Source organism: Oncorhynchus mykiss, chromosome 7 (assembly GCF_013265735.2).
Source record: "Oncorhynchus mykiss isolate Arlee chromosome 7, USDA_OmykA_1.1, whole genome shotgun sequence".
Taxonomy (NCBI): Eukaryota; Metazoa; Chordata; class Actinopteri; order Salmoniformes; family Salmonidae; genus Oncorhynchus; species Oncorhynchus mykiss.
In genome coordinates this window covers 60,397,499-60,411,839 of record NC_048571.1, presented here as the reverse complement: position 1 = coordinate 60,411,839, position 14,341 = coordinate 60,397,499, and the positions used below count along the sequence as shown (strand labels likewise).

At 59.0% G+C, this 14,341-nt stretch overlaps 1 protein-coding gene across 2 annotated transcripts in view; it reads left to right on the top strand.

The window, feature by feature from the left end:
- LOC110528144 (6-phosphofructo-2-kinase/fructose-2,6-bisphosphatase 4) overlaps nt 1–14,341 on the top strand; it is a 62,282-nt gene that overhangs the window by 46,406 nt on the left and 1,535 nt on the right. For both annotated transcript variants that reach the window (XM_021609968.2, XM_021609967.2), the window contains exons 11-13: nt 620–749; nt 11,864–11,926; nt 14,250–14,314. In XM_021609968.2, coding sequence (XP_021465643.1) covers nt 620–749; nt 11,864–11,926; nt 14,250–14,314 — 258 coding nt within the window. The remainder of the gene's footprint in view (nt 1–619; nt 750–11,863; nt 11,927–14,249; nt 14,315–14,341) is intronic.

The window sequence follows — 14,341 nt, the reverse complement described above, 5'->3', positions numbered from 1 at the left end:
AGACTCCCAGTTACACAACAAATGTTCCGTTTGTTCAATAAAGATGATTTTTATATCCAAAATACCTCTGTTTGTTTGTTGCGTTGCGTTATGTTCAGAAATCCACAGGAAAGAGCGGTCACGACAACGCAGACGAAAATTCCAAATAGTTTCCATTATGTCCACAGAAACATGTCAAACGTTTTTTATAATCAATCCTCAGGTTGTTTTTAAAATTATATAATTGATAATATATCAACCGCACATGTCTTTCACAGTAGCAGAGGGGAAAACAATGGCTGTCCAAATTCTGTTGCGCAAGCAAAACTCGTGTGACCAATTGACGCGATGTTATCGTTCTGGCTCATTTTTTAAAATAAAAGCCTGAAACTATGTCTGAAGACTGTTGACACATTGAGGAAGCGATAGGAAAAGGAATCTGGTTCATATCCCTTTAAATCCAGCAAAGGGAGGCTATGGAACATGGAGTTAAAAATGGAAGCCACTTCCTGTTTTGATTTTCCTCAGGGTTTCTAATACTAATAATAATATGCATATATTATTATACCTCTTCATCCAAGCTACTCAATGCTGCCCCTGCAGCCATATGAAGTTAACAGGCCTCTGCTTGTTCCCTCAGTCCTATGAGGACCTGGTGCAGCGTCTGGAGCCAGTCATCATGGAGCTGGAAAGGCAGGAGAACGTCCTGGTCATCTGTCACCAGGCTGTCATGCGCTGCCTGCTCGCTTACTTTCTGGATAAGAGCGCAGGTAGCGTATATCTCTTCAAATCAATTTTCATAAAGTCCATTTTACATCAGCAGATGTCACAAAGTGCTTATACAGAAACTAAGCCTAAAACCCCAAACAGCAAGCAATGCAGATGTAGAAGCACGGCGGCTAGGAAAAACTCCTAGAAAGGCAGGAACCTAGGAAGGAACCAGGCATGGGGGGGAGTCCTCTTCTGGCTGTGCCCAGTGGAGATTATAGGAGTACATGGCCATTAAGGCCAGATTGTTCTTCAAGATGTTCAAATGTTCATAGATGACCAGCAGGGTCAAATAATATTCAGTAGTTGTATCAGTAGAGAGAGAGGTTGAGAGCGAGCGAGAGGTTGAGAGAGAGGGGGGGAGGTCGAGAGAGAGGGGGGGAGGTCGAGAGAGAGGGGGGGAGGTCGAGAGAGAGAGGGGGAGAGGTCGAGGGAGAGGTCGAGAGGGGGGAGAGGTCGGGGGAGAGGTTGAGGGAGAGGTCGAGGGAGAGGGGGAGGTCGAGAGAGAGGGAGAGGTCGAGGGGAAGGTCGAGAGAGAGGTCGAGGGAGAGGGGGAGGTCGAGAGAGAGGGGGAGGTCGAGAGAGAGGGGGAGGTCGAGAGAGAGGGGTAGGGAGAGGTCGAGGGAGAGGTCGAGAGAGGGAGAGGTCGAGGGAGAGGTCGAGAGAGGGAGAGGTCGAGGGAGAGAGAGGGGGGGAGGTCGCGAGGGAGGGGGAGGTCGAGAGAGAGGGGGAGGTCGAGGGGAAGGTCGAGAGAGGTCGAGAGAGAGGGGGAGGTCGAGGGGGAGGTCGAGAGAGAGGGAGAGGTCGAGAGAGAGAGGGAGAGGTCGAGCGAGAGGTTGAGAGCGAGCGAGAGGGTTCTCGAGAGAGAGGGAGAGGGAGGGGTCGAGAGAGGGAGGGGTCGAGAGAGGGAGGGGTCGAGAGAGCGAGGGGGAGTTCGAGGGAGAGAGGGAGAGGTCGAGGGAGAGGTCGAGCGGGAGGTCGAGGGAGAGGTCGAGAGAGAGAGGGGGAGGTCGAGAGGGAGAGGGAGAGGTCGAGCGAGAGGTTGAGAGCGAGCGAGAGGGGTCTCGAGGGAGAGGTCGAGAGAGAGGGGGAGGTCGAGGGGGAGGTCGAGAGAGGGGGAGGTCGAGGGAGAGGTCGAGAGAGGGGTCGGTCGAGGGAGAGGTTGAGAGAGAGGGAGAGGTCGAGAGAGAGGGAGAGGTCGAGGGAGAGGTCGAGAGAGAGAGGGGGAGGTCGAGAGAGCGAGAGAGGGAGGGGTCGAGAGAGAGGGGGAGGTCGAGGGAGAGGTTGGGAGGTCGAGGGAGAGGTCGAGAGAGGGAGAGGTCGGGAGAGGGAGGGTTCGGGAGAGGTCGAGAGAGGGAGAGGTCGAGAGCGAGCGAGAGGTCGATAGCGAGCGAGAGAGAGGGGTCGGGAGAGGTCGAGAGGGAGGGGTCGAGAGGGAGGGGTCGAGAGGGAGGGGTCGAGAGGGAGGGGTCGAGAGAGGGGGAGGTCGAGAGACAGGGGGAGAGGGGGAGGTCGAGAGAGGGAGAAGTCGAGGTCGGGAGAGGTGGAGAGAGGTTGGGAGAGGTGGAGAGAGGTTGGGAGAGGTGGAGAGAGGTCGGGAGAGGTGGAGAGAGGTCGGGAGAGGTCGAGACAGGTCGGGGGAGGTCGAGAGAGAGCGAGAGGTCGAGAGAGAGCGAGAGGTCGAGAGAGAGCGAGAGGTCGAGGGAGAGGTCGAGAGCGAGCGAGAGGTCGAGAGCGAGCGAGCGAGCGAGAGGTCGAGAGCGGGCGAGCGAGAGGTCGAGAGCGGGCGAGCGAGAGGTCGAGAGAGGGAGAGCGAGAGGTCGAGAGAGGGAGAGCGAGAGGTCGAGAGAGGGAGAGCGAGAGGTCGAGAGAGGGAGAGCGAGAGGTCGAGAGGGAGAGCGAGAGGTCGAGAGCGGGCGAGCGAGAGGTCGAGAGCGAGAGGTCGAGAGCGGGCGAGCGAGAGGTCGAGAGCGGGCGAGCGAGAGGTCGAGAGCGGGCGAGCGAGAGGTCGAGAGAGGGAGAGCGAGAGGTCGAGAGAGGGAGAGGTCGAGAGAGGGAGAGCGAGAGGTCGAGAGAGGGAGAGCGAGAGGTCGAGTGAGAGCGAGAGGTCGAGAGAGGGAGAGCGAGAGGTCGAGAGAGGGAGAGCGAGAGGTCGAGTGAGAGCGAGAGGTCGAGTGAGAGCGAGAGGTCGAGAGCGAGCGAGAGAGCGAGCGGGAGGGGTCGGGAGAGCGAGAGGTCGGGAGAGCGAGAGGTCGGGAGAGCGAGAGGTCGGGAGAGAGCGAGAGAGAGAGCGAGCAAGAGGTCGAGAGCGAGCGAGCGGGAGAGGTCGAGAGAGGGAGGGGTCGAGAGAGAGGGGGGGGGGTCGAGAGAGAGGGGGGGGGGTCGAGAGAGAGGTCGAGGTTCGAGAGAGAGGGGGAGGTCGAGAGAGGGAGAGGTCGGGAGAGGTGGAGAGAAGTCGGGAGAGGGAGAGGTCGAGAGAGGTCGAGAGAGCGAGAGGTCGAGAGAGAGAGAGCGAGAGGTCGAGAGCGAGCGGGAGGGGTCGGGAGAGGATGAGGGAGAGGTCGAGAGAGGGAGAGGGAGGGGGAGGTGGAGAGGGAGGGTTCGAGGGGGAGGTCGAGAGAGAGGGGGAGGTCGAGGGAGAGGTCGAGGTTCGAGAGAGAGGGGGAGGTCGAGAGAGGGAGAGGTCAAGCGAGAGGTTGAGAGCGAGCGAGAGGGGGAGGTCGAGAGAGGGGTCGAGAGGGGTCGAGAGAGAGAGAGGTCGGGAGAGGGAGCGGTCGAGAGGGGTCTCGAGAGAGAGGGAGAGGGAGGGTTCGAGAGGGGTCGAGAGGGAGGGGTCGAGAGGGGTCGAGAGAGGGGGAGGTCGAGAGAGAGGGGGAGAGGTCGAGGGAGGGGGAGAGGTCGAGGGAGAGGTCGGGAGGGGGAGAGGTCGAGAGAGGGAGAAGTCGAGAGAGGGAGAGGTCGAGAGAGGTCGGGAGAGGTCGAGAGAGAGCGAGAGGTCGAGGGAGGTCGAGAGAGGTCGAGAGCGAGCGAGAGGTCGAGAGCGAGCGAGAGGTAGGGGTCGGGAGCGGTCGAGAGGTAGGGGTCGGGAGCGAGCGAGAGGTAGGGGTCGAGAGCGAGCGAGAGGTAGGGGTCGGGAGCGGTCGAGAGAGAGGGGTCGGTAGCGGTCGAGAGAGAGGGGTCGGTAGCGGTCGAGAGAGAGGGGTCGGGAGAGGTCGAGAGAGAGGGTCGGGAGAGGTCGAGAGAGAGGGGTCGAGAGGGGTCGGGGGAGGGGTCGAGAGGGAGAGGGAGCGGTCGAGAGGGAGAGGGAGCGGTCGAGATGGAGGGGTCGAGAGAGGGAGAGGGAGCGGTCGAGATGGAGGGGTCGAGAGAGGGAGAGGGAGCGGTCGAGATGGAGGGGTCGAGAGAGGGAGAGGGAGCGGTCGCGATGGAGGGGTCGAGAGAGGGAGAGGGAGCGGTCGAGATGGAGGGGTCGAGAGAGGGAGAGGGAGCGGTCGAGATGGAGGGGTCGAGAGAGGGAGAGGGAGCGGTCGAGATGGAGGGGTCGAGAGAGGTAGAGGGAGCGGTCGAGATGGAGGGGTCGAGAGAGGGAGCGGTCGAGAGAGAGGGGTCGGGAGAGGTCGAGAGAGAGGGGTCGAGAGGGAGAGAGTGGTCGAGAGGGAGAGAGAGAGGGGTCGAGAGGGAGAGAGAGAGGGGTCGAGAGGGAGGGGTCGAGAGAGGGAGAGGGGGGGTCGGGAGAGGTCGAGGGAGAGGTCGAGAGAGGGAGAGGTCAAGAGATTGAGAGGGAGCGGTCGAGATGGAGGGGTCGAGAGGGAGCGGTCGAGATGGAGGGGTCGAGAGAGGGGTCGAGAGGGAGAGGTCGAAAGAGGGGTCGAGAGAAAGAGAGGGGTCGGGAGAGGTCGAGAGAGAGAGAGAGGGGTCGAGAGAGGGGTCGAGAGAGAGAGAGAGAGAGAGGGGTCGAGAGAGAGAGAGAGGGGTCGAGAGAGAGGGGTCGAGAGAGAGGGGTCGAGAGAGAGAGAGGGGTCGAGAGAGAGAGGGGTCGGGAGAGGGAGAGAGAGAGGTTGAGAGAGAGGGGTCGAGAGAGGTCGAGAGGGAGAGGTCGAGAGAGGGATCGAGAGGGAGAGAGAGAGGGGTCGAGAGGGAGAGGTCGAGAGAGGGGTCGAGAGGGAGGGGTCGAGAGGGCTCGAGAGGGGTCGAGAGGGAGGGCCCGAGAGAGGGAGGGGTCGAGAGGGAGGGCCCGAGAGAGGGAGGGGTCGAGAGAGGGGTCGAGAGGGAGGGGTCGAGAGAGGGAGAGGGGGGTCGGGAGAGGTCGGGAGAGGTCGAGAGAGAGAGGTTGAGAGAGAGAGAGGTCAAGAGAGGGAGAGGTCAAGAGATTGAGAGGGAGCGGTCGAGATGGAGGGGTCGAGAGGGAGAGGGAGCGGTTGAGATGGAGGGGTCGAAAGAGAGGGGTCGGGAGATGTCGAGAGAGAGAGAGGGGTCGAGAGAGAGAGAGAGAGAGAGAGAGAGAGAGGGGTCGAGAGAGGGAGAGGTCGAGAGGGAGAGGTCGAGAGAGAGGAATCGAGAGAGAGAGAGGGGTCGAGAGAGAGGGAGAGAGAGGGGTCGAGAGAGAGAGAGAGAGAGGGGTCGAGAGAGGGAGAGGTCGAGAGGGAGAGGTCGAGAGGGAGAGGTCGAGAGGGAGAGGTCGAGAGGGAAAGGTCGAGAGAGAGGAATCGAGAGAGAGAGAGGGGTCGAGAGAGAGGGAGAGAGAGGGGTCGAGAGAGAGAGAGAGAGAGAGAGGGGTCGAGAGAGGGAGAGGTCGAGAGGGAGAGGTCGAGAGGGAGAGGTCGAGAGGGAGAGGTCGAGAGGGAAAGGTCGAGAGGGAGAGGTCGAGGGAGGGGTCGAGAGGGAGGGGTCGAGAGGGAGGGGTCGAGAGGGAGAGGTCGAGAGAGGGGTCGAGAGGGAGGGGTCGAGAGGGAGGGGTCGAGAGGGAGGGGTCGGGAGAGGTCGAGAGAGGGAGAGGTCAAGAGATTGAGAGGGAGCGGTCGAGATGGAGGGGTCGAGAGGGAGAGGGAGCGGTCGAGATGGAGGGGTCGAGAGAGGGGTCGAGAGAGAGAGAGAGAGGGGTCGAGAGAGGGAGGGGTCGAGAGAGGGAGAGGTCGAAAGAGGGGTTGAGAGAAAGAGAGGGGTCGAGAGAGGGGTCGAGAGAGAGCGAGAGAGAGGGAGGGGTCGAGAGGGAGGAGTCGAGAGGGAGGGGTCGAGAGAGGGAGTGGTCGAGAGGGAGGGGTCGAGAGAGAGGGGTCAAGAGAGGGGTCGAGAGAGAGAGGGGTCGAGAGAGAGAGAGGGGTCGAGAGAGAGAGGGGTCGAGAGAGAGAGGGGTCGAGAGAGAGAGGGGTCGAGAGAGAGAGGGGTCGGGAGAAGGAGAGGGAGAGGTCGAGAGAGGGAGAGGTCGAGAGAGGGATCGAGAGAGAGGGGTCGAGAGGGAGAGAGAGAGGGGTCGAGAGGGAGAGAGAGGGAGGGGTCGAGAGGGAGAGGTCGAGAGGGAGGGGTCGAGAGGGAGAGGTCGAGGGAGGGGTTGAGAGAGGGGTCGAGAGGGGTCGAGAGGGGTCGAGAGGGAGGGGTCGAGAGGGGTCGAGAGGGAGGGGTCGAGAGGGGTTTAGAGGGAGGGCCCGAGAGAGGGAGGGGTCGAGAGGGAGGGGTCGGGAGAGGTCGAGAGAGGGGTCAAGAGGGAGGGGTCGAGAGAGAGAGAGAGGGGTCAAGAGGGAGGGGTCGAGAGAGAGAGGGGTCAAGAGAGGGAGGGGTCGAGAGAGGGAGAGGTCGAAAGAGGGGTTGAGAGAAAGAGAGGGGTCGAGAGAGGGGTCGAGAGAGAGCGAGAGAGAGGGAGGGGTCGAGAGGGAGGGGTCGAGAGAGGGAGGAGTCGAGAGGGAGGGGTCGAGAGAGAGAGAGAGGGGTCGAGAGAGAGAGAGAGGGGTTGAGAGAGAGGGGTCGAGAGAGGGAGGAGTCGAGAGGGAGGGGTCGAGAGAGGGAGTGGTCGAGAGGGAGGGGTCGAGAGAGAGGGGTCAAGAGAGGGGTCGAGAGAGAGAGAGAGGGGTCGAGAGAGAGAGAGAGGGGTCGAGAGAGAGGGGTCGAGAGAGAGGGGTCGAGAGAGAGAGGGGTCGAGAGAGAGGGAGAGAGAGGGGTCGAGAGAGAGAGAGGGTTCGAGAGAGAGAGGGGTCGGGAGAGGGAGAGGTCGAGAGAGGTCGAGAGGGAGAGGTCGAGAGAGGGATCGAGAGAGAGGGGTCGAGAGGGAGAGAGAGAGGGGTCGAGAGGGAGAGAGAGGGAGGGGTCGAGAGGGAGAGGTCGAGAGGGAGGGGTCGAGAGGGAGAGGTCGAGAGGGAGGGGTCGAGAGAGGGGTCGAGAGGGAGGGGTCGAGAGGGAGGGGTCGAGAGGGAGGGGTCGAGAGGGGTCGAGAGGGAGGGGTCGAGAGGGGTTTAGAGGGAGGGGTCGAGAGAGGGAGGGGTCGAGAGGGAGGGGTCGGGAGAGGTCGAGAGAGGGGTCAAGAGGGAGGGAGAGGGGGGGTCGGGAGAGGTCGAGAGAGGGGTCGGGAGAGATCGAGAGAGAGAGGTCAAGAGATTGAGAGGGAGCGGTCGAGATGGAGGGGTTTAGAGGGAGAGGGAGCGGTTGAGATGGAGGGGTCGAGAGGGAGAGGTCGAAAGAGGGGTCGAGAGAAAGAGAGGGGTCGGGAGATGTCGAGAGAGAGAGATGGGTCGAGAGAGAGAGAGAGAGGGGTCGAGAGAGGGAGAGGTCGAGAGAGAGGAATCGAGAGAGAGGGAGGAGTCGAGAGGGAGGGGTCGAGAGGGAGGGGTCGAGAGAGAGAGAGAGAGGGGTCGAGAGAGAGAGAGAGGGGTTGAGAGAGAGGGGTCGAGAGAGGGAGGAGTCGAGAGGGAGGGGTCGAGAGAGGGAGGGGTCGAGAGAGAGGGGTCAAGAGAGGGGTCGAGAGAGAGAGAGAGGGGTCGAGAGAGAGGGGTCGAGAGAGAGGGGTCGAGAGAGAGGGGTCGAGAGAGAGAGGGGTCGAGAGAGAGGGAGAGAGAGGGGTCGAGAGAGAGAGAGAGGGGTCGAGAGAGGGGTCGAGAGGGAGGGGTCGAGAGGGAGGGGTCGAGAGGGAGGGGTCGAGAGGGAGGGGTCGGGAGAGGTCGAGAGAGGGAGAGGTCAAGAGATTGAGAGGGAGCGGTCGAGATGGAGGGGTCGAGAGGGAGAGGGAGCGGTCGAGATGGAGGGGTCGAGAGAGGGGTCGAGAGAGAGAGAGAGAGGGGTCGAGAGAGGGAGGGGTCGAGAGAGGGAGAGGTCGAAAGAGGGGTTGAGAGAAAGAGGGGTCGAGAGAGGGGTCGAGAGAGAGCGAGAGAGAGGGAGGGGTCGAGAGGGAGGAGTCGAGAGGGAGGGGTCGAGAGAGGGAGTGGTCGAGAGGGAGGGGTCGAGAGAGAGGGGTCAAGAGAGGGGTCGAGAGAGAGAGGGGTCGAGAGAGAGAGAGGGGTCGAGAGAGAGAGGGGTCGAGAGAGAGAGGGGTCGAGAGAGAGAGGGGTCGGGAGAGGGAGAGGTCGAGAGAGAGGGGTCAAGAGAGGGGTCGAGAGAGAGAGGGGTCGAGAGAGAGAGAGGGGTCGAGAGAGAGAGGGGTCGAGAGAGAGAGGGGTCGAGAGAGAGAGGGGTCGGGAGAGGGAGAGGTCGAGAGAGGGAGAGGTCGAGAGAGAGGGGTCGAGAGAGGTCGAGAGGGAGAGGTCGAGAGAGGGATCGAGAGAGAGGGGTCGAGAGGGAGAGAGAGAGGGGTCGAGAGGGAGAGAGAGGGAGGGGTCGAGAGGGAGAGGTCGAGAGGGAGGGGTCGAGAGGGAGAGGTCGAGGGAGGGGTTGAGAGAGGGGTCGAGAGGGGTCGAGAGGGGTCGAGAGGGAGGGGTCGAGAGGGGTCGAGAGGGAGGGGTCGAGAGGGGTTTAGAGGGAGGGCCCGAGAGAGGGAGGGGTCGAGAGGGAGGGGTCGGGAGAGGTCGAGAGAGGGGTCAAGAGGGAGGGGTCGAGAGAGAGAGAGAGGGGTCAAGAGGGAGGGGTCGAGAGAGAGAGGGGTCAAGAGAGGGAGGGGTCGAGAGAGGGAGAGGTCGAAAGAGGGGTTGAGAGAAAGAGAGGGGTCGAGAGAGGGGTCGAGAGAGAGCGAGAGAGAGGGAGGGGACGAGAGGGAGGGGTCGAGAGAGGGAGGAGTCGAGAGAGAGAGAGAGAGAGGGGTCGAGAGAGAGAGAGAGGGGTTGAGAGAGAGGGGTCGAGAGAGGGAGGAGTCGAGAGAGGGAGTGGTCGAGAGGGAGGGGTCGAGAGAGAGGGGTCAAGAGAGGGGTCGAGAGAGAGAGGGGTCGAGAGAGAGAGAGAGGGGTCGAGAGAGAGGGGTCGAGAGAGAGGGGTCGAGAGAGAGAGGGGTCGAGAGAGAGGGAGAGAGAGGGGTCGAGAGAGAGAGAGGGGTCGAGAGAGAGAGGGGTCGGGAGAGGGAGAGGGAGAGGTCGAGAGAGAGGGGTCGAGAGAGGTCGAGAGGGAGAGGTCGAGAGAGGGATCGAGAGAGAGGGGTCGAGAGGGAGAGAGAGAGGGGTCGAGAGGGAGAGAGAGGGAGGGGTCGAGAGGGAGGGGTCGAGAGAGGGGTCGAGAGGGGTCGAGAGGGAGGGGTCGAGAGGGAGGGGTCGAGAGGGGTCGAGAGGGAGGGGTCGAGAGGGAGGGGTCGAGAGGGGTTTAGAGGGAGGGCCCGAGAGAGGGAGGGGTCGAGAGGGAGGGGTCGGGAGAGGTCGAGAGAGGGGTCAAGAGGGAGGGAGAGGGGGGTCGGGAGAGGTCGAGAGAGGGGTCGGGAGAGGTCGAGAGAGAGAGGTCAAGAGATTGAGAGGGAGCGGTCGAGATGGAGGGGTTTAGAGGGAGAGGGAGCGGTTGAGATGGAGGGGTCGAGAGGGAGAGGTCGAAAGAGGGGTCGAGAGAAAGAGAGGGGTCGGGAGATGTCGAGAGAGAGACATGGGTCGAGAGAGAGAGAGAGAGGGGTCGAGAGAGAGGGGTCGAGAGAGGGAGAGGTCGAGAGGGAGAGGTCGAGAGAGAGGAATCGAGAGAGAGAGAGGGGTCGAGAGAGAGGGAGGAGTCGAGAGGGAGGGGTCGAGAGGGAGGGGTCGAGAGAGAGAGAGAGGGGTCGAGAGAGAGAGAGAGGGGTTGAGAGAGAGGGGTCGAGAGAGGGAGGGGTCGAGAGAGAGGGGTCGAGAGAGGGGTCGAGAGAGAGGGGTCAAGAGAGGGGTCGAGAGAGAGAGAGAGGGGTCGAGAGAGAGAGAGAGGGGTCGAGAGAGAGGGGTCGAGAGAGAGGGGTCGAGAGAGAGAGGGGTCGAGAGAGAGGGAGAGAGAGGGGTCGAGAGAGAGAGAGGGGTCGAGAGAGAGAGGGGTCGGGAGAGGGAGAGGGAGGGGTCGAGAGAGAGGGGTCGAGAGAGGTCGAGAGGGAGAGGTCGAGAGAGGGATCGAGAGAGAGGGGTCGAGAGGGAGAGAGAGAGGGGTCGAGAGGGAGAGAGAGGGAGGGGTCGAGAGGGAGAGGTCGAGAGGGAGGGGTCGAGAGGGAGAGGTCGAGAGGGAGGGGTCGAGAGAGGGGTCGAGAGGGGTCGAGAGGGAGGGGTCGAGAGGGGTCGAGAGGGAGGGGTCGAGAGGGGTTTAGAGGGAGGGCCCGAGAGAGGGAGGGGTCGAGAGGGAGGGGTCGGGAGAGGTCGAGAGAGGGGTCAAGAGGGAGGGAGAGGGGGGTCGGGAGAGGTCGAGAGAGGGGTCGGGAGAGGTCGAGAGAGAGAGGTCAAGAGAGGGAGAGGTCAAGAGATTGAGAGGGAGCGGTCGAGATGGAGGGGTCGAGAGGGAGAGGGAGCGGTTGAGATGGAGGGGTCGAGAGGGAGAGGTCGAAAGAGGGGTCGAGAGAAAGAGAGGGGTCGGGAGATGTCGAGAGAGAGAGAGGGGTCGAGAGAGAGAGAGGGGTCGAGAGAGAGGGGTCGAGAGAGGGAGAGGTCGAGAGGGAGAGGTCGAGAGAGAGGAATCGAGAGAGAGAGAGGGGTCGAGAGAGAGGGAGAGAGAGGGGTCGAGAGAGGGAGAGGTCGAGAGGGAGAGGTCGAGAGGGAGAGGTCGAGAGGGAGGGGTCGAGAGAGGGAGAGGTCGAGAGGGAGAGGTCGAGAGGGAGGGGTCGAGAGAGGGGTCGAGAGAGGGGTCGAGAGGGAGGGGTCGAGAGGGAGGGGTCGAGAGAGAGGGGTCGAGAGGGAGGGGTCGGGAGAGGTTGAGAGAGAGGTTGAGAGAGAGAGAGAGAGAGAGGGAGAGGTCAAGAGAGCGAGAGGTCAAGAGATTGAGAGGGAGCGGTCTAGATGGAGGGGTCGAGAGGGAGAGGGAGCGGTCGAGATGGAGGGGTCGAGAGAGGGGTCGAGAGAGAGAGAGAGGGGTCGAGAGGGAGGGGTCGAGAGAGGGAGAGGTCGAAAGAGGGGTTGAGAGAAAGAGAGGGGTCGAGAGAGGGGTCGAGAGAGAGCGAGAGAGAGAGAGGGAGGGGTCGAGAGGGAGGGGTCGAGAGAGGGAGTGGTCGAGAGGGAGGGGTCGAGAGAGGGGTCGAGAGGGAGAGAGAGGGGTCGAGAGGGAGAGAGAGAGGGGTCGAGAGGGAGAGAGAGAGGGGTCGAGAGGGAGAGAGGGAGGGGTCGAGAGGGAGAGAGGGAGAGAGAGAGAGACAGGGAGAGAGGGGTCGAAAGGGAGAGGGGTCGAGAGGGAGGGAGGGGTCGAGAGGGAGGGAGGGGTCGAGAGAGAGAGGGGTCGAGAGGGAGAGAGGGGTCGAGAGGGAGGGAGGGGTCGAGAGAGAGAGAGAGAGAGGGCTCGAGAGAGAGAGAGAGAGAGAGAGGGCTCGAGAGGGAGAGAGAGGTCGAGAGAAAGAGAGAGTGAGCGGGGGGGTCTAGAGCGAGCGGGGGGGGGGGGGGGGGGGGTCTAGAGGGAGGTCGAGAGAGGGGTGAAGGAGGTCGGGAGATCGAGGGAGGGGTCAGCCAGGCGTCACCAGGCCAGGTAATATGCCCCAGTGACCAGGGGGACTGGGGAAGGCCAGGGGTCAAAACTACAACTAAATTGAATCTATTTAGGCATTGTTGTACGTTCTGTTTTTGTTCTTCAGAGGAGCTGCCTTACCTGAAGTGCCCTTTGCACACTGTACTGAAGCTGACACCTGTGGCTTATGGTGAGTACACTATTGTCAATAACTGCATTAAACGTGTATTAGTAACACAGCATAAGAGTTCAGTGACATGCTTTATTCCATGTATATTTACTCCAATGACATGTATTCATCCCTTGGATTCAGATCACCTGGATACTTATAGTCCAGTACCACTGTTTAAATGTACAGTAGTAGTGTTAGGCCAGGATTCAATCAGGTCAGCGTTAACCCGCGGTAACTGGCAATCACTTAGCATGTCATTGTTTTTGTTTAGGCAATGTAGGATCTGTCAAATCCACAAACGGCTCCTGGCATTATACCTATCGCGGACATTTCCATTGGATGCACATTAGTAGAAATCCCAAGTAGCCGTGTTACAAGTTCAAACACTGGAATGTGTGATGTTATCTACTCCTTCATTAGGCTGATGTAAATCTTTATTATTTAATGATATTCAATTTGAGTGTAATTGCTTCTACAGTCCCTTCAGAAAGTGTTCAGACCCCTTGACTTTTTCCACATTTTGTTATTTTACAGCCTTATTCTAAAATTGATTAAATAAATAACAATCCTCAGCAATTCACACACAATAACCCCTAATGACAAAGCGAAAACTGTTTTTTAGCCATTTACCAAATGTACTAAAAATAAAAAACAGATACCTTATTTACATAAGTATTCAGACCCTTTGCTATGAGACTCTAAATTGAGCTCAGGTGCATCCTGTTTTCATTGGTCATCCTTGAGATGTTTCTACAACTGGATTGGAGTCCACCTGTGGTAAATTCAATTGATTGGACATGATTTAGTCGGCACACATCTGTCTATAAGGTCCCACAGTTGACAGTGCATGTCAGAGAAAAAACCAAGCTATGAGGTCGAAAGGAATTGCCCGTAGAGCTTCTTCGGGACAGGATTGTGTCGAGGCACAGATCTGGGGAAGGATACAAAAAAAATTGGGCAGCATTGAAGGTCCCTAAGAACACAGTGGCTTCCATCATTCTTAAATGAAGGAGGTTTGGAACCACCAAGACCTCCTAGAGCTGGCCCCCTGGCCAAACTGAGAAATTGGGGGAGAAGGGCCTTTGTCAGGGAGGTGACCAAGAACCCAATAGTCATTGACAGAGCTCTGGAGTTCCTCTATGGAGATGGGAGAAACTTCCAGAAGGACATCCATCTCGGCAGCACTCCACCAATCATGCCTTTATGGTTGAGTGGCCAGACAGAAGCCACTCCTCAGTAAAAGGCACATGACAGCCCACTTGGAGTTTACCAAAAGGCACCTAAAGACTCACAGACCATGAGAAACAACATTCTCTGGTCTGTAAACCAAGTTTGACCTCTTTGGCCTGAATGCCAGGCATGATGTCTGGAGGAAACCTGGCACCAACTCTACGGTGAAGCATGGTGGTGGCAGCATCATGCTGTGGGGATGTTTTTCAGCGGCAGGGACTGTGAGACTAGTCAGGATCGAGGAAAAGATGAACGGAGCTAAGTACAGAGAGATCCTTGATAAAAACCTGCTCCAGAGCGCTCAGGACCTCAGACTAGGGTGAAGGTTCACCTTCCAACAGGACAACAACCCTAAGCACACAGCCAAGACAACACAGGAGTGGCTTTGAGACAAGTCTCTGAATGTCCTTGAGTGGCCCAGCCAGAGCCCGGACTTGAACCTGATCGAACATCTCTGGAGAGACCTGAAAAAAGCTGTGCAGCAATGCTCCCAATCCAACCTGACAGAGCTTGAGAGGATCTGCAGAGAATATTAGGAGAAACTCCCCAAATACAGGTGTGCCAAGCTTGTAGTGTCATACCCAAAAAGGCTTGATGCTGTAATCACTGCCAAAGGGGCTTCAAGAAAGTAATGAGTTAAAGGTCTGAATACTTATGTAAATGTGATATTTAAGTTTTTTTATTTGTAATAAATTTGCAAAAAATTCTAAACCTGTTTTTGAATTGTCATTATGGATTGATGTCGGGGGAAAAACAATTTAATCAGTTTTAAAAAATTAGGCTGTACCAAAATGTGGAAAAATTATAGCCTACATTTTCTCATTCTTAACTTCTAACGTGGGTGGGATGGGTGTGGCTTCGTGACAAAGAACACAAGAACAGTTGCTTACTAATTTGACATCTCCAGCGCTGTTAAACCTGCAATTGTTGGTTACTGTGGGGTAACACTGATCTAATTGATCCCTGGCCTTAGTCTATGTATTAAACAGTGTACTGCTGCTGCCCTCTAGTTTTCGGACAAAGTAACATAAAAACATTTGTCCTCAATCTCTTCCCTTTCTATTTCTGTCTCTAACTATTGTTTTGTTTTCTTCTCTTCCTGTCCCTGTAGGCTGTAAAGTAGAGTCTGTCTTTTTGAACGTGGAAGCTGTGAACACCCACAGGGACAGGCCAGAGGTAGGTACCCCAGACAAGTGGCCCTCA